This window comes from Chelmon rostratus, chromosome 15, assembly GCF_017976325.1.
Source record: "Chelmon rostratus isolate fCheRos1 chromosome 15, fCheRos1.pri, whole genome shotgun sequence".
NCBI classification, from domain to species: domain Eukaryota; kingdom Metazoa; phylum Chordata; class Actinopteri; order Chaetodontiformes; family Chaetodontidae; genus Chelmon; species Chelmon rostratus.
Genome location: NC_055672.1, coordinates 19,957,596 through 19,977,281, shown reverse-complemented (window position 1 = coordinate 19,977,281; position 19,686 = coordinate 19,957,596). Strand labels below are relative to the sequence as shown.

At 43.3% G+C, this 19,686-nt stretch overlaps 2 protein-coding genes across 2 annotated transcripts; both read right to left on the bottom strand.

Annotated features, from left to right (window-relative positions):
• Positions 1–437: 437 nt before the first annotated feature.
• bsdc1 (BSD domain containing 1) lies at positions 438–11,630 on the bottom strand. The gene is made up of 11 exons (XM_041953705.1): positions 11,446–11,630; positions 10,801–10,855; positions 5,863–5,979; positions 5,550–5,717; positions 4,952–5,006; positions 3,969–4,084; positions 3,689–3,757; positions 2,932–3,019; positions 2,359–2,847; positions 2,100–2,203; positions 438–2,006 (listed from the first exon to the last, which is right to left on the bottom strand). Exons 1-11 carry the CDS (start codon positions 11,454–11,456, stop codon positions 1,977–1,979), a joined length of 1,302 nt encoding a protein of 433 aa, XP_041809639.1. The 5' UTR covers positions 11,457–11,630; the 3' UTR covers positions 438–1,976.
• Positions 11,631–15,077: 3,447 nt separating this feature from the next.
• On the bottom strand, positions 15,078–15,854 carry olig4 (oligodendrocyte transcription factor 4). Its single transcript, XM_041954537.1, has one exon. The coding sequence runs from the start codon at positions 15,852–15,854 to the stop codon at positions 15,078–15,080; it is 777 nt and encodes a 258-aa protein (XP_041810471.1).
• Positions 15,855–19,686: the final 3,832 nt, after the last annotated feature.

Here is a 19,686-nt window from a genome sequence, read left to right as displayed (position 1 = left end):
AATTTTAATGTATATTGTATATACTGTATATAAAGTGAGTATGACTAAATTCATTCAGCTATATAATTCTGTGTGGGGGCAATAAAACTCCTCTGTAAGTCCTTCAGTTAAAGTTGGGACTAAACTTTTTTGAGGAATTCTTCAGAGCCTTGTGAAATTCCTTTTACAAAATCATTATTAAAAATACCTGTTGTTTCGACTGTTGGTCGCTGAGCACACATTAGGTGCTGATATGAGCGAAGAGTTTTGGTATGAGTGGTGATTTATGGGCATTGCCAGCTGTGTAAATGAAGATGTGCCACTAATTATAAGGTTTGTGTAGCCTAGTCTGGTTGAAACAGGTTTTTCATCAAAAATGGCCAAACTGGATTTTTTCACAATGCACAACACTAAGCTCATTAGCCATGAATCCTTTAATGACAACGATCATTTGAAAAATATAGTGAAATACTTGACTTTAAAAAAAAAAAAGGAACTAGACAGCTTTGAAAACAGACGTGTGCAGAATAGCTTTGATTCGATCAAAGTGTGAATCTGAAGGGAATACACAGCTGGGAACTGGAGACATGCAACACATTTTCAGAACATAAAAACCTGAAGAACAGCCAATGTCTATACCAAAAAACATACAACTCAACATTAACCATCTGCACTATGTTTTGCATGTTATTGCACAGACATGCAATCCAAAGCACATAATACAATAATTAAGCATTTATTTTAGTATAAATATTACATCTCTAGGATTATTTTTTCTCAGATACATTACAGGTGATGGAAAAGAAAATCAGGAAAGCGTGGAGCGTGCTCATGTTGCTCCTTGGTCTGCTTGGCACACTGCCTGCTGAGCTATTTAGTTCCGAACATGGGCCAGCAGAAAACCTCAAACATCACAGATTTGCCACATTCTCCTACAGAAGTAAATAACAAAATGCCGTCCTCAATTTCAAGCCAAAGAATCTGGTATCCAGTTTGAATTCTCTTTATTAAGTTAAATGACTTCTTTCTTAATGAGTGATATTTAATGAGTTCCCTCTACCCGAGTAAGACGAGTGGATAAACAAGTCAAAGAAATCAAATGCTTTAAAGTGACATACAGTGACATGTAGCCCGCAACAAGCTCATATACTCGAATGACTCACATGATATGATCGGGGGTGGGGGTGGGGGGGTGGGGGACTGATAATGACACATTAGCTGGCTGTGTTTCGGATCACTGACTTGTAACAAAAACATTTAGAGAACATGATCACACTTCTGTGTGCTTTACAAGGCCATATATCTAGAGTTGGGAGTGAATCCAAAATGAAAGTGTTCATGAATGAAGGCCAAAATATTTTCTCATTCTGAAGATTCACTTGCATAATAAAGATGAGAGAGAAAGGGGCACAGAATTACATCAATCGATCGTCACCATTCAAAAATCACTTGTGGCGTATTTCATCTTAGAAAGGTGACAAGCAGCATTAGAGTTTATGGCTATTTTGCAGCCTGCAGTTAAGTCATTGCCCAACTTGAAAAACGCTCGCAACATACATGGTGTATTTAACGGCATAAAGAAAAAGGGAAAACAGCTGCTCCCCTGCTGCGGTGAAACCTTTCACATTCTGACTTATCACTGCATGTCCTTAAGCTTTAAGGGTCAGAATGATTACAGCCTCGGCCTATTACTAGAGTCGGATGCTCTCTAAGTCAGAACATACTCCAAGAAATAGCCAAGACCTGAGTCATTACTCTGGCTAGTGGCCTATCTGCACTAAACTGACAGCTGACAGAGCGGTCGAATTCTTATTGCCTCGGTCTTCCCGTTGCTCTTATCAACAGGTTTACCAATATGGTCCGAACCCGGCAGAAAATCCCCTACTGACAATCATGGCATGGTGACAGTGTGGACAAAGAGTTAAAACACGTTAAGCATGGTTCGTCTGCTGAGAACTAGCTTTAATGGCGGGACAGAGTTCCTGTTGCAGCGGCTCTCAGTCCCAGTTCTCCCAGTCTTCGTCCATCTGGTCAAAAAAAAAAAAAAGAGGGGGTTACTGATTTTTTAGATTTTGAGTCAAAGATTCTGGTAAATGTCACCGTGGTAACTCAACACTAACCTCTCCAGAAGCTTCGATTTTAGAGAGTGCCATCTGGACTTCTTCTTCTGTCATGTCCAGGTCAAAGTCTTTCTCCCAGTCTTCACTCACATCGGTGCTGGATCCTGGAGGGCGAGAGACAAATTTGGAACTTTCTGTGAGCTTGCTGCTTCCTCTAAGCTGATTTAGTGGAAAACTCAAAACCACATCACTGAACTTAATCCTGTCTACTCCCCGAACCCGGACAGTAAGAATGGCACCTGAAGAGCGATCATCGTACCTTTCTTGCCATTGTTAGAGGGTGTAGATTTCCCGCTGTCAGAATTAAGTTCGAACACTCTCAGGTCCTGCGGCCCCTCCTCTTTTGCTGCTTCTGGTTTAGAGGCGGGGGCAGAAGGCCGCACTGGCGCCTCATCGACAGTAGCCTCTGGCTGGGTTGCAGCTTCCACTTGAGCCTCAGCAGTTAAGTCATTCTTTCCAGGCCTCTGCTCTTCTTGCTTCTTGTCTGCGACACCTTCCAAGATAGCTTCTGTCAGGTTCTCGGTCATCTCCCTGGCAACCGGCTCTGGCTGCACTTCCACCTGCGTCGGCAGGCTGACGCTGTCGCTGCTAACCGAGAGGGTGGCGTCGCGCTCTTCGCTGGGGGACAGCACGGGGCTCAGCAGAGTCGCTCCTGTTCCTGTCAAACTCGTGGGCAGCTGGGTTGAGCTGTTGTCCAGCTGGGGTGTAAAGTTGAGATGAGATGATGACGTGGCACCGAGGAAGTCATCTGACAGGGACAGTGGGAAAACCTGTGTAAGTGACAGCTTTGAAAGTGAATCAGTTACTTAATGTAAAACTGAGGTTAGCATACCCTCCTCCTCTTCCTCTTCCCAGCCCAGTGTCTCTGTGTGTGCGGTCTGTTCTGCTCTCTGCTTCAGTGCCACTCTCCTGGCCTCCTCCTGGAACACACAGTCACAGTGAATTCTCAGCAATACAAAACTTTCTCTGTGTGTGTACTGTCAAATTTTGGGCATTCATCATAACTTCATGAATGTTACATTTGTTCTTCGTGCATAAAAAAAAAAAAGACGAAAAAAAACCCCAAAAAACCAGACAACAGCCTCCATAGCTGAATCGGCACCTCTCTAACACATTGTCAAAAAAGCAGAATATAACAGACAGCTTCAGAGATATGACTGCATTGCACTGGCTTATTCTGGTGTTGGCGTATTCAAGTTTTGTATATTTCGATATTTAGTTGCCATTAGTGTGACACATGAAGGGTCTATAAAGATGTATTGTAATACTGATTGTCTAATGACCATGTAAACACTGTGTCTTTATTGTTTAAATTTATGTTTCAAGACCAAATCACGATCAGTTTTCAATTTAAGTGTTTTCAGCCACATGTTTACATTTTATTTCCTCCTGAAACAAATCAACATTCAGTTGTTTACAGTTGAGAATCCACATTTCCCATCAGAAATCCTGCATATTAAATGTGTCCTGATATTATCAATCCATGGTAGCTCTAAAATTGGCCAGCAGGTGGCACCCAAGACAACGACTCAGCCTGAAGAGAAAGGCTTCTGCAGTTTGGAGGACACTATATAACGCAGCATGATTACCTGGTCCAACTGGAAGACTTTGTAGAAATACCTCTGCCAGAATTCTGAATGGGCTACAGCTGCTGGCACCTGCAAATAAAACAAAAAATGATCTTATCTGCTTCATTGCACTTCCGATTCTTGATGGCATCCACTTGTTTGTTTTGCATTTGAAAGCACTTATGGTAGGTCGGTTTGGACAAAGCGTCTGCCAAATTAGTGTAATGTCATTTATTAGTCAAATCAAAACTGGAGGGTGTGCTCTGTACGAATAAGTATTGAAAAAAGCAACAATAACTACCATTTTGGTGTAAAGGGCTCGTATAGACGGGCTGTTGACCAAAAGCTCTGAGATTTCGGCTTTCTTGTCTTCCAAACTGAAGCCAGACAGCCAGTTGTCAAACTGCTCTGGGGGACCTGGACAAAAATAACTTCTCATTAAAATACACTCAAAAGACCACCAAGAAAAACAGCCAATGTTTAGAAAGCAAGCATTATCCCATCCACCACCACACAAATCCACCAAGCTCATAATTCAGCACTGATTAACAGTCCCACAGCTCATCAGCATTCAAATCCTGGTAATGCTTTAAGAATGGTGCGCAAAAAGGATCTCAAGTTGTGAGAGCAGTTTTTAAAGGTGGGTAACACTATTATAAAAAACATTTATGATCTGACAGGAAAACGTGTCTCACAGCCACAAAAGGAAGAAAAGAGGTACGTAGCATAGATAGTGAGTAATATCAAACACTAGAATATCACATACATTGTGAATATCGACAGCCCAATTCCAACTCCTCTGATGAGAAACATTTTGGAATTGTCACACGAAAGGCCACTAAGCCTCCAGAACTGAGTGATGAGGTGAACGTTCTGCCCTTTCTCTAATTCTTTGGCTTTTTATGTGCTCACTATGCCAGTAGTTCAAAGCAACTAAATGTTTGCTTATTTAAATACTCTGTACATCTACTGTTGAGACACTATGATCAATTAATACTTATATACTTACTGATATTGCTTTTATACTTAAGTATTTAACTTGCATTCACTTAAGCATAATGTATTATTGTGGCAAAATTGGATAGGTTTATTCACCCCTTACACATTTTGATTTGTAAACAATCAAATATCTTGTCTTTGTACTGTTTTAAATTGAGCACATATTAAAAAGGCTGAACAAATTATCACAATCTGTTTCATTTGTTTTACACAGCGCCCAACCTTTTTGGAACTGGGGTTGTACTACACAGAGGCCTCGCACCACTTAACTGTCTGCTCTCTTACCGTCAGGCTCATTGCAGTACGTAGCAGGGTCAGCTTGCAGACTGTAGAGCCGTGCCTGCAGGGAAAAACAAACGTTGAGCTGCGGTCATTTTCTCTCCACGTGCATATCATGTGTTCACCATCAAAAACTACAGAAAACTAAATGTCCTGAACAAACACTTTGTTCAATATTTTCATGGAGATTAACCACAAAGGCAACATTTTCTGTTCAACTGATTATTCACAAGAACCCCTGCACAAGGATCATGATTCGCTCTCGTTTCATCATTTAGACCAGGCATGTCGAACTGATTCCTTAAAGGGCCGTGTGGCTGCAGGTTTTCGTTCCAACCAAGGAGGAGCACATGGGCTGGAATCACTTAATCAGCTGATCTCAGTCTTCAGCTGATAACTAAGTGATTCCTTGATGTTGATTGGTGGGCCTGGTGTGCTCCTCCTTGGTTGGAGTGAAAACCTGCAGCCACACGGCCCTGTATTGAATCGGTTTGACAAATGTGATTTAGACAATAATTGCTTATGATTCAGTCAATGAATCGCATGAACAGGTGACTCTAAATTCAACTTCTAAGCTAAAAGTGCATGTAGAACGACTGCCCACCTTAGAACTGTCGTACACCTCTGTAGTTCCGGCTGGTGTTGCCACCAATGTGATGACATCACAGTCAATGGTTTTATCAGGGGGTGGAGCAAGCGTGTCTGATATTACCCCTAAGAAGCTAGACAGGCTTTTCTTCACCTTTTCTGTGGTCTCAGAGGAACCTTCCACCTGGAACACACAGGTTTGATTTGGTATTTAACAAAGTATACCCCATTCATATGGAAGACATGCATTTGACGTGGGTCAGCTGAACACAGATCGTTAGGAGATACTTGGATAAAAAGCAAGAAACAACGTGAAAGCAGCAGCTTACCGCGAGCTTGTTTCTGACAGCCGTGGCTGTGGCCACAATTGAGCAGGTTGTGTCATGTTGCACCACAGTGGAGAACTCTGTCAGGTCTCGCTTTATGAACTCTAAGGCCTCAGATGACTGCAAAGAAGAGACTCAAATGATCAACATCAACATTCAGATTCAACTCAGTCATCTCCACGAGGAAAGTCTTGTTGCAAACAAGTGTGTGTGTACATAAAACATAACATACAAATTACACAAGAAATGTCAACAATACATAACATGATGCAACATCAATGTGAAACTTTGACAAAAGCAGTAAGAACACGTTTTCGTAATAAGACCTGAGGCGAAGTCCTGAGAACTGAATAACAACTTTGTTGTTTGTCTGCTCATGCTAACAATAGATGGGGCAGTTTCATCTTACTTTTTACCTTAATGCTGTGCAACCAGTTTTTATTGACAGAGGTCAAGCTTCACAAATAAGACCAACATTTAAAAGGCGACAACTGATTTGGACACAAAGTTGCACGGCCCACGTCCCCTCTGTCCCTCCTGTGTTGCTGTGTATCTTTATTATCTACCTCTACAGCACAAAAACGTCATTGTCATTGTCTATGCTTTCCGTAGCCTGGATTGATTGATGGATGGATTGATGGATGGGAACTAGGGATGCACGATAATTATTGGGCCGATAGTTATCGGGCCGATAACAGGAAATTATGATGTCATTCCGATAAGTCCGATATCATGACAACCAGCCCCGATAACATATGTGTTTTTGTCAGCACGGCAGTGCCTTGCTCCCACTATGAGACCCGGATGGCCTGCAGCGAATGCTGCGGTCAAGTGACGTTAGCATAATCAGAAAAACTCTTTCTCACTGGGAAAAATCAAGAATACCCCCTCATGCCAGAAAACAACTCGTTAACTCGGTCATAATTTTGCTCGTTGCTGACTTGAATTAACATTCGCAGTATTTTTTCACATGTTACACACAAAAAATAGAAACATGAACTTAAATAGGCCGAAAGAGTGACTGGCAAACGAGGGAACGAGAGAGAGAGAGGAACAGCTGGCCAAACAACAACAAACGCGTATCTCCTGGCCGCAAGTCCCACTCTGAGCAACAGAGGCATTCCTCCTCTGTTGTCATCGATGAACATTGTCCACAAGAACACCACCAGTTGCCGTTTACTCGTGGACACGCAGCCGTTTGTTGTTGTTTTGGCCAGCTGTTACAGTGTGATGTCAGTGTGTGATGTCAGTGTGTGATGTCACTGTGTTATCTCTGAAGTCACTGTGGTGTTACACTGTGATGTCACACTGTGATGTCAGTGTGTGATGTCACAGTTTGATGTCACTGTGTGATGTCACTGTGTTATCTCTGATGTCACTGTGATGTCAGTGTGTGATGTCAGTGTGTGATGTCACAGTGTGTGATGTCACAGTGTGATGTCACAGCGTGTCATGTCACAGCGTGACGTGATGTCAGTGTGTGATGTCAGTGTGTGATGTCACTGTGATGTCACACTGTGATGTCACACTGTGATGTCACACTGTGATGTCACTGTGTGATGTCACTGTGATGGTCATTTCTAATATAACAAGAAACTATGACGTCATTCCGATAAGTCCGAACGACTGGCAAACGAGGGAACGGGGGAATGTACGTTACACCTTGATGCAGCATGCGGCACAGCGTGCTTATGAAAACAGAGTTCAGACTTCTTCAAAGTTTCCGAAGAAGATTGCTCGCTGGTTATTCGTAACAAATGATCCAACCGAGTTTCACTAGGAGCGAGAAATGGCACGAGCTTTAATACCTGATCAGTCACCTGAAACATAACCACCGCTTTGACGGAGTTTGGAAAGCGTATGAGGACGGCCGGCCTGCTAAAGACGCTAACGTTAGCAAGGCAGCCGCAAAGAAGCCACCGGGACTTACGCGACGGCAAGGCTTTCGAAAAGTCCAAGAAATTTGCCAAAGATGACCCACGGGCTAAGGTTATTGAAGATTTAATCATGGACGTGATGGTGCTTGACTTACTATGGACTGCCCTTCTTCAGTTTGTTTACATAAGTCTAAGTAAGGGATCATGTATCTTCCTTCAGGATGACATAGAAGCCCGACGCGACGCTTCTCCATAGGAAACTGCTCACTATACATTATCCCGCTTAGAACAGGGCTTACTACTAAAGCATTCAATAGTGTGACACAAAATAGTGATTAAAACATATTTTATTGATTTAAAATGAGTCTACTCTCGTCTGTCACCGCTCTCACTGCGCAGCGGCTCTGAAAGTAAACACGTAACTCTGCGGAGGTCGGCTAGTTTAGCTGTAGTTTGCAACTGTTATTTTTCACAAAATGGATGAATATTTTTCCGACTCTGAGGTGGTGGACGATGACTTTGTTTACGATGGACGTCCTTACTGTTTTGAGCCAGAGTACACGGACGAGGAGCTCCTTGAAAGGAGGATGCGGAGGCAGAGAGAGGAACAGCTGGCCAAACAACAACAAACGCGTATCTCCTGGCCGCAAGTCCCACTCTGAGCAACAGAGGCATTCCTCCTCTGTTGTCATCGATGAACATTGTCCACAAGAACACCACCAGTTGCCGTTTACTCGTGGACACGCAGCCGTTTGTTGTTGTTTTGGCCAGCTGTTACGTTAAAACATATTTTATTGATTTAAAATGAGTCTACTCTTGCCTGTCACCGCTCTCACTGCGCAACGGCTCTGAAAGTAAACACGTATGTTGCGTAGCAACCGCCTGTCACTGTGCGCAGGCCGGCAGGCAGGAAAACTTATTTCTTTACAGATATTCAGCGAAATCATGTCAAATGTGGACAAGTGACGGGATATCCCAGACCTGAGAGAGACGTAGCTGGAGACAGTTTGGCTTACCGCTATTTTTTCGGACTGATGGATAAAAGTCCTGCATCAGCTGATTTCTGCTTTCAGCGTCAGACATTAAAAAATCTGTCTCCAGTTTTGTCTCCACTCAGCAGTCTTTTAGCAGACCGATCGTCCATGCTGTGTTTCTTTTGGTGTTTTTTTCACTCACTCAATCTGGTCAATCTCTGCGTCCTCAAGTCTTTTGTGTCTTAATATCGCTCCTCCTGTCGGTCCAGCATTGTTCTTTACTTTTCTCGTCTTTTTTGCTGGGGACATCATTCTCCAGCAAAGTGTTTGGTCCTCTCCAAACAAATTAAAAATAATGTACGGAAAATGCTCCATATTATGCCACTCAAATCAGCTGGCGATTTCTTATTGAGCTTGGTACATTAAGGGATTGCCCCTTTAGTCTGACTGTTAGGAACACCGCTGAATTTTCGCAATTGACCAATCAGAATTGAGTATTTAAGAGTGCCGTCTTCTAACTTCTGTCAGTACGATATGCACTGTGTATTATTTTTGTTGTCATTGAGGAATGCACTTTTTCAGTTTGTTTAAATAGAAATGTTTGAATCTAACTTGTGCCAGTACATTGATTTTCTATGTATGTTTATTTTTTGTAAACTTCTGGAATACACTTTTTCAGTTTGTAATCCTGATGCATGTATTTGCATCATTTCAAGGGGCCTTTATTTTTTATATCAGTAAGTAATGCACCTTATTTAAATTGATGTGAGATATCAAATAGGTTTGTTTGATAGCTTTAAGAACATGTTTGAGAGGCTTACCAATAGTTTTTCATTGGAAAAATAAATATCTCATCATTTAAAGAGTCAAAACTGTTTTTGGTTTTGTTCGTGGTATTGATGTCATGATGTTAGGTATATGTGTGTGTTATCGGTTATCGGTATCGGCCTTTAGGAGCTGAAAGTTATCGGTTATCGGTATCGGTTTTAAAAAACAGCTATCATGCATTCCTAATGGGAACAGTCCACATGAACAGATGGCAGACTGAAGGGGGGCATTAACCAAGCTGCCATAAACTGTCATCAACAGAGAAAAAAAAAAACAAAGTAAAAGTGGGCAACTTTTTTTAACTTGTATAAATACCCCATAGTCAGTAGCACCATGGACCTGCGCAGCTGATTCTGTGCCTTCAGTGATACTTCCCCTTCTTGCCACACTGTGCCCCAACACTCATCATCTGACCCAAGCTATCTGCCCCCGGTGGGAAGGTCCGGAGTAATCACAGTCTTCAGTTAACTTCCTTTTTCTTTAAGGAAAGGAGAACAGTAGGCTACTCAACCGGTTCCACTATTTACCAAACCAAGGAACGCAGTTTAACTTCGGTTTTCAGCATGATGCTGGCTGCCACACACAGTGCGACAAGCAGGCAAACAGTGCTGACATTAACCTGTACAGGATCTGCTGCACAGGTCCACTCCATAATACCTTTTCTCCACTGGTAGCATATATAAATGTCCCTTCACTCAGCGCAACTTGCCATCATTTTTGTTGAGATGCAGTAGGGGCAGATAATATAGATATAACAATGAGAGTGAAAAAGAAGATGTTTTCTGGTTTTGGCTTAACTTGTTTTGCACATGCTGATTTGAAAGTAGAAATGAAAAAGCACACGGATTTCTGCTTTTTTAAGAAAGACAGACAGACAGACAGACAGACAGACAGACTTCATCCCAAGATGGGAAATTGCAGTCAAACTGGGAAATTGCACACAACAAAAACAAAAACAAACAAATGGCTTGCATATTTGTGTTTGCTCTTATCAAACAAGTTGAATACAGCTTTGGACAGAAGCGTTACTGACTGGTAAGCTTTTTTGGGTGGAAAAAACGACTTTTGCTGACTTTTATCTTTATGATTTGTCTACTCTACTCGTTCTATTAAATCCAACACTTGAAGGAGAGTAGTGGTTGTTTATGAGACAAATCCTCAGAGCAACATCAGCCAAAATATCATTAATGCTGAGCAGCTAGTAAACACGCAGAAAGAAGTATTAATCTCCGTGATGTCGATGAATTCTTTATGTGGATTACCTTGTCTTTGACGGCCTGGAAGCTCTGCTGAAGCCAGCCTCCCCACCAGCTTTCTCTGCAATCACACAGACATTTAGATATTAGCTAATTCTCAAGACCAAACCAACAAAGTCAAGATTTTCCCAACCACAACACCACAAGATCAAAACGTTCAGAATCTCTCGTCAGTTCAGACTTCAGACTTACTGACTGTCAGCTGCTGGCTTTCTCAAGGTATCTCTTGCTAACTCACACACACAGAGCCTCGCAAGCTAAACCAGTTAGCTAGCTAACGTCAGCTATCAGCGCCCAAGCGAGCTAACTTGTCGAAACAAGCCACGAGTGCGACGGATAAGGCGGAACACACACGCTAGAAGTAAAAATAAAGCACAGACACAGCCCTCTGGTTGTTTCTGCGCGATTTAAGCAGCTCTACACTACGGCTGACCAGGCTATGCTAACGCTAGCCAGGCTGTGTGTTTTGGTAAACAAATGCACTTCCTGAACGGATTCCGTGAGCTGTAAAGTACAGCGTTTGAACAAAGTAAATTACACCAAATCTTATCAGACACACAACGCAACGAGGAACACAATAGGTGCACGATGCCGTTGCTCTATGACGAATAATATTTTAAACCAGAAAGTAATTTGCGAGTTCACTCTCACCCTTCAGCCATCTTCAGACGATGACATCATCAGTATTTACTGAACTCTGACCCCGGCTGCGTGGCCGTGGATAAACACACACGTGATGCAGCATGACTTCCCCTCGGCGACGTAAACAGAATCACGTTCACACAGACAGGGAGGACTCACTGTTTAAATATTCATCTTTAATAGTGTCTAACCAGCATATGTGTCAGTCCGTGTGATACCTATGGTGGCCGCGGAGGATCAAACTAGACGGCAACGCCAAACACTGATGCAAGTTGATTCTTATATTGAAACTCTTTCAACCAATAAGCTGCACATGAGACCAAACAAACGTCTCCTACTCGGGCCATTATATTAGCTAATCAGTGTTTAGCAATTCCAACATGAATCACCTCATCAATCTCCTGCTCTCAGTACATCTGTGGACGTGCACGTGAGCGTATGCGCGCGCCATATTGCATATGCGCGTTGACCCCCAGCAGCTGTGCTTTCCCCTCATCAGTATTCTGGGTGAAAAGGGGGCTGTAGCACAAAAATGGGAAAAAAAAAAAAAAAAAACACACAAGGCAACAAGCCTCTGGAAGTGTGTTGTCCCTTAATTGAAGTTCCCCTTTATCCAGACGCTGCACAATGTGTGCTTATGTCCCCACAATATGTCTCTCCTGTCCAGCCCCTCCATCCTCTTAATTGGGTCTTTCAGTCCCCTAATTAACTCTGGCAATGCAGGTTGTGCTGAGCCAAGTTGAGACAAGTGCTCCTCTATTGATCAGTATCTGAAACCGTTAACTTACCCATCTGTCTGCAGGGCCATGGCGTGTTAGTGTGCGCATGATATTCAATGCACAGAATGGGGAAGACTTTTGCGTCTTTGATTTGTGCTGTTCATGCATATCACCTCAGTTTATCAGCAGCTTAGTAGAATTTATTTGTTCTCTTTAATCTCTGGTTTTAGATGGTGGAAAGTAACTAAGCCAAGTAAGTGCCCAAGTACATTTACTCAAGTATTGTGCACAAACACATTTTTTTTATTTGCCTTTTACTGAAGTATTTCTATTTTATGCTACTTTCTACTTCGACTTCACAATATTTTAGAGGCAAATATTACACTTTTTTTTCACAAAAAAGTTTTTCTTTTCAAAAGTCTGCACCTACTGTTGTAGGAATATTTCAACATGTTTTCAATGCAGGAATTGTCAACTTTTTTATAAGATATTCTAAGATTATAAGAAGAAGCTTTTTAACTGTAAAGAAGTTGATTAAAGACAGATTGACATATTGTCACTGCACTGCAAAATATGTTTTAAGCTTTATCAACAGAAATGTCTTTAGAGGATCCCAACAATTAATAAAGTAGCTAAAACCTCCACCTAAACCAATTACAACAAAATGCTGATAACCCTGTGTTAATTATGACCCTATGAAAAGCCATTTAGCAAAATTTTACTGATAATATTTTGTACTTTTACTTGATATGGAATACAAGACTTTAACTCGTAATCCAGTATTTTTACATTGTAGTGCTACTACTTCTACTTAAATAAAGGATCTGAACACTTCCTCCACCCCTGCTCAAATGATCATTTTCTCTATCACTGTGTCTGATTTTCAGAGTTAGTTGTGCACAACATTATGACTAAAACCAGAGCTGCCACTGCCAGTTAGCATATGCTAAAGAGCACCATGATGACAGTAGCGGCTGACCATAATGGCTCACAGAGGACTTGCCCATATTGTATGATTTAAGAAGCATATCCATTACACATCACACCCACACACACGCACACACGCACACACTCCAGGCTGCTGATGCCACACCGTGGGTTAACACCATCTGGTGCCGATCAGGAAACACCAGCTTTGCACAAGTCAGTGTCTCTAATCATCTACCTAGAGCAAAGGGAGGCTGGTCCCCACTAATCTCCACAATGTGTTCTGCTTCCCATTCCCACCTGTGCCCAAATAAAGGGGGGCCTTGTGGGAGGACCCGGGGTCTCTGTGTCAAGGGACCGGGGACCAGGTGACGCTGCACCGCCGCTCCCAACGACAGAAGCTCCACCGCTTGGTTTGGCTGGCAGCTGCCTCCCCCCACTGAGACATCCCACAGCTGACAATCCCCTACTACTGACAGGGGCTCTTTTCAGTGTCAATAGCCTCATATATTAGAGCTAACCGCCTTTGTGGCGAGAGAGGGTGTCAGGCCTTTTGGCCCGACAGCGCTTGTTACCATGATGAAATGTAGATTGAATGGAGGGGGTCTGTGTCCCAGGCACGAGAGCTTGGACTCCCCCGGCCTTTGTGTCCCACGCATGGCTATTGTTCAAACCCATTCAGGGCTCACAGGAGAAGGAGGTGGGGAGGTGGGTGAGAATGAGTTACATCTCTTCATTTCTCCCCTGATCTCCAGCTCATCTGTCAGCCGTGGGAGGATAAGCATGTATTTTACACGCTTGATTTGTTGCTAAGTGAAGGCCAGCCATTGTTGGGTTGTTTGACTAAATCATGTTCATGGCAATCAGTGTGTGTAATAGTAATGTTTGTGGTTTAGTGGATTAATCATTGTTATGAATCAGCTACTGTAACAATGACTTTTGACACAAACGCAACAATATGTGATTGCAAATGAGCGTAGAAAATATGTGGAAATATTTACCAGAAGAATATTTGCTAAGTTGAAGAAGAAAATCCTGTCTGCTTTCATAGAAACTTTCTTTAGACTGACCACAGTACGTCCTCTGCTTTAATTTTGCCCTTTGTGTGCCTATATCCATGTTCTTATGAGACAGAGACAAATCGCTGGCCTAGAGCTAAGGACATGGCTGTGTCCCTCGGCTGCGTCAGACAAAAGTGACGCGCCTTCCTGGCGCCTGTGTCGTCCTTTCATCTCCTACACCCTGTTGAGGTGAAGATGGATGGTCCCCTGGCTCATGAACACCACATTCAGCTTCTGTGCTGGCGTATTGTTTCGTCCTTCTGTCCCTCTTTAGCTCCTCAGAGGTTAATCTGTCCAAAGCTGGTTAGCAACCAGTGACATCTTTTCCTAAATATCCATTTCTGCTCTGCTCTCATGTTCTTCCAAGCACGAATACAACCCTTTCTGTTTAGTTCAAGAAGATTGTGTTTTGGTACAGCTGTTCTATATTTGTAGGTAGAAATGTTTTATACTGCCATGTAAAAAGAAATACTATCTGGTAGACATTGTTTTTCAAGAATATAGACAAAACTGCCACAAATACAAAAATAACTGCAATCAGGGAACAAATAATAGTAAATTGAAAGATAAAAAGAAGAAGACAACCAAGAGTTGTTCTTATAACAAAGTTTTAATTTAGGAAAATAGAAATCCTGCACAATTGGACACACCAGTTCCATTTCTGACAAAAAATTTCATCACCACAGATATCAGATAAATTACAGTTTTTGCTAATCTTATAAAATCCCTAGTGCATTTAAAATATTTCTGTATAAACAATGCAGATGAGACAAATGAAAAAAATAGCAGCAGTTTGCATGGCAGAAGATATATACAGTATGTACACGTTCTGGCACCAGCCGTCACTTTAGCAGTTCATTTAACAATCTTCTGTGAGCTGCTCGGTTCATTGCATTGATCCAAACAGTCGAGGTCAGTTATAGGAGGGTCCTGCTCATTTGGTCATAGACAGGCTGTGCAATGTGGAAGTAGTGGTGGGCAAAGGCTGGCAGAGTGAGCAGGGGCAGGGCATGCCGGGGAAGTGCCTGTAGGTGCTGGTCAGGTGGAGCGGGTCCTTCAGAAGGCCCTGGACTGGAGCGTGAAAACCCAGGAAGCTGGCAGATGGAGGGGAGTGCGGGGCTGGGGCTGCAGCTGTAGAAGTTGTGTGATGCTGGAGAGCTGCAGGCGTGCTGCCCACCAGAGAGTGCAGAGACTGGGCCAGAGGATGCAGGGGGAGGTGGGCTGTGGGGGCTGCAGGGGTAATAGCGGGATGGGCGGCTGTGCGGCTCTGGACGGCAGCACTGCCTCCATAAACGTCCCCCACTAACTTCTTCATCTCCTCCAAGGAGCTGGACAGCATGAGGATGTAGTTGCGAGCTAACAGCAAGGTGGAGATTTTCGACAGCTTGCGGACTGAGGGTCCCTGAGCGTAGGGCATGACCTCTCTCAGGCCGTCCATCGCCTGGTTCAGATCATGCATCCTTTTCCTCTCCCGGCTGTTGACTTTCAGTCTCAGGTCTTGCACCTCGTCCTTGCTGAGCTCGGACCTGGTCTTGGCCTTACCGCCTCCGCCGCAGGACTCCATCCTGCCCTTGCCGGCCCCGCTGTCTGCTCCGTTTTCTCGGCAGTACGTCTGGAACATCTTGTTGGAGAAGAAGCTCCCAGCAGAGTCATCCACCACCAGGTCTGGGGATGAGGAGCGGCTGCCGGTGGAGCCAGAGTCGGAATCCATCTTCACAGGAAAGTGGGACACAAGTTGAAAAAAAAAAAGGTCCAAAAATGCTACCCTAAATGTTTGGAGCTTGCGTTACTTCTACAGATGCTTCCTAGCTGTTCCAGTTCCCTGTCCTGTGACCACAGTGCCACTTCTGTCAGAGTTTGCGCTGTTCAATCTGATGATCAGTCTGTCCACAGGAGCGGGTCCGTCTAAACTGTCACCCTGTGGGCCTGCTGGGGTGTATTTATACTGCCGCCACAACAAAAGAACAAAAAAGCCGCATAATGAGACACTTAGAGCCACAGCCAATTGCAGAAGGGACACACCCCCCCCCACCTCACACCTCCTTCCTGAAACCCCCACTTCACCTTCCCACACCCACATTTAACTCCCCCAACCCTGATGAACCCCTACACATTAACCAAAACAGAGTTATGCTCACATGTTGTGTTAAGCTGCATACCCAGGAATTAACTAGAACTAGGCTAAAACTGAGATTAAAGATAGCGGCGCAGTACATGAAAGAACATTAATTTAACAAGTAGGCAGAGTATTTCTTTCAGATTACAATAATGCAGACAAGGTTAATGCAGTCATCCTGATGTGAAATCAATCGAAATGCTTGATTTTTGACCACTCAAGTTCCACTAATGTATCGCCATATACAGACATTCAAAGTGGAGTAAAAGTGAAAGTTTGAAGCACGTCATCTGCTCAAGAGGAAAGCAGACCACATCTTTATTGCCCTGTTTCAAAATGCCAGATATGTGATGCCTTCAAGGCCTTATTTACATATGGTATCCACGAGACACTTTGGAGAAAGGTATGAAGCACCGTATGAGGTGCTTAAACATGTAAAGTGCGGCGTTAATGGCAGACTAGGTACAATTCAACCAGGAGCTCAAGACAAAAGGGGTCAGATAAATTTGACTTGGCTCCCCAAACAGTCTGTGAAATCACATCACTATCACTGGAAGGGGGTCCTTCAGTTGGGAGGAGGTAGTTAAAATGATACTAAAGAGTGGGCACGGCATTGTCTTCCCCTAATTCAACCGTAAAGCTACTAACACTCTCTCAGCTTTTTTTCACATTTACTTTTCTCCCCTTGTTTTCATATTTATATTTATATATTTATTTATATTTATGTCGTATAAATTTTCTGCCGGGCTTAATGTCCGGCATGCATCTGTTGATCTAATCTGCCGTCTGGATCAAGCTCACTTTTCAACATTTCTCTCTGTGGCGTTCAGAGGCTGGATTTCAGCGCTCGGCTCAGGAATTTCCTGCCGCCTTCTGCCAAGCAAAGCCTCCGCTGAGGCAGGGCCAGTATTTTGAAAGTATAATAATACTCTGCTCATGTGCTACACCATCCGGGGTAGCAAACAGAGATTTGCAAAAAACACTGGAGCTTGGATGCAGCATTGATTCTAGCATAATAATTGCACCTCAATTGTGCAAGGTTTTATTCAGTTCAGATGGAAGAAATGTGGTGTCATGGCTGGAATGTGTACGTTTCCATCATCTGTCAGCTCAGTGGGTTTGTATTTACCCAACACCTGGACACTGTCCTCCAGCCATGGCCGTCTTTGTGCAGCTTTCTGTGTAAAAACTGCTTATATGTGTTATACTGACTTGCAATTTATTAGTATGTGTTTGCATGTTGGTGGTTTGAATGAAAAAAACATTGCTCCTGTCCGCTGCACCAAGCTTTATTTACGCAGCGTTTTTGTCCATCTTGCCTTGATCATTTGGTATTTATGAATAAGCAGTTAATTTCAAAGTCAACCTGTGTTTGATCTTAAAGCATTCATCCATGAACCAAAATAGAAATTGCTCTCTCTGCCACTGACAAGCTTTAAACCTTATCTGAATCTTAATTCCTACACATTTAGAGGGGACGAGACAGGATGATTCCTTCCATGAAATGTGTTGCAGCTGCATCAAATGTTGCTAAATGTTTGTCCTCTTGGTGCTTTTGTGACACATCCTTTTCCACAGGGACATAATAAAAATAAAAATAAATAAATGGCCACCTTTGTCCTGTCTTTTGCAGTTTGCAGTGCACACGCTCTGTATTAATGTGTGTTTTAATTTTGATGGATATAGACTCACAGTGGTTTGCACCTCGTTGTTCTCAAAGTAAGAAAGCCTTCTTAAACACTGACACACATGGACCCACAGAAAGTTAGTGGGAATCAAGAGGGCCCTCAGGACCCCCCACCACAGCTCCATCAGGGGGCCCCGCAGGGTGCCTTGGCTTAGCCAACATTCAGTGATATTATAATTGGGGAACCTTGAGAGCCAACATGCTGCATTTATTTGGAGCATATGGATTTTCCCATCGTTAGGCTCGAAGCCAACATGGCTGCTGGACTATCCTTTGCTAATTGGGCCACGTCCTAATTAACTATGTTGGACATGATGATCCGGATTTCATTCTTTTCCAGTCTTTCAGACCCTTTAATGGCTGGTTCTGTGCCACAGCTTTCATTGCATTCTACCCACCACCATCCAAAGAGAAGAAAACGATCAATAATGACTCTTTAATGGTCTTAATGAATTATCTATAAATTGAGGGAAAATGTGCCAAGGCTACTCATTAACTGTACATGATGTTAGATTAGTGAGATTGTCACTCATATTAACTGAATGGGGTTACAGCACATCAATAAGAAACAGCTAGCAGCGGTTAAAATCACAGGCACGAAGAGCACATATATGGATCATTGTTAGGGACTCTGGCTGAATGAGAGGAGTGTAATCAGTCCTTCTCTTACTCCATTATTATATGCATGAGCCTGATAAATCCCATTCTCCTGCTCATTCGTATTCTTATTCATGTGTTTACAGAGGCAACGGGCCACACAGAGAGACACATGGATCTCTGAGCTTTGTATTTTACAAATGAAAGCGTAGCCACCCTCCATGTTTCCACATAATCCCTCAATTTTTAACCCTGAATTGGAGTGTTTGACTTTCTTCTCTGGATGCCACCTTTCAGGACCCTTCATCCAATTCAAGAGCTCAGTGACAGACTTTTTGGGGCTTTACAGACCCCCTTTCTGCTGCCTCACTGGGTGCACTCCAATGAAAGTGCTCAGGTGACCAGAAAATGAGGGCATTATCACAGGCATATGCTGGTAGCAACAGAGGATCAGGGTAGATTAGGGCCTATCATGGCTCAATAAAGCGCTAAGCTGAAGAGCAAACCTATGCTGTGTACCGTAAGGCTTCCTTGTCTCTCTGCTGGTCATTGTTGAACTGGATCAGTGGCTCGATCTTCTGTACACACACACACACACTGGGCTTTAATCTTGCATGTGGTCGGAGGCAGCTCCCGTAGAGGACGCGCAGCTGCCTTTGTTTACCACCATTTTTCTCAATGTCGCCTGGATATCAAGGCTCCGAGATCAGGACCGTAGAGGGAGAAGCGATCAGCGGGAGCAGATGTGTGGAAACGGTTTGGTTTGCTTCATCTGGAGATCTAAACGTTTCCCTCTGAGTACCAATGTCTGGGGAGAGAGATATAAAATTGTTTCACAAAGTGTCTGATTGGGCCGACAAGTGTTTCTGAGAACGGGGAGTGCTGCCCTTTGTTATCTCTCACCGCTGGGACAAACTGCTTGGTGATTTATTCATTTACACTGCCTGAAACAATTGCATTATCTCGGTCACAACAAAAAGACACAAAGGCGCTATGAAAATCCCCCAGGATGTTTATGAGTCACTAAAGAGTCCAATAACTTTCCCCTTCATCTTTAAGCGGCCACGGAGGGTTGCATGCTGTGGAGGGCTGCAGGGCGAGGGGAGTCAGGAGGGGGATCCAGGTCCAGGGAGAGATGCTGAT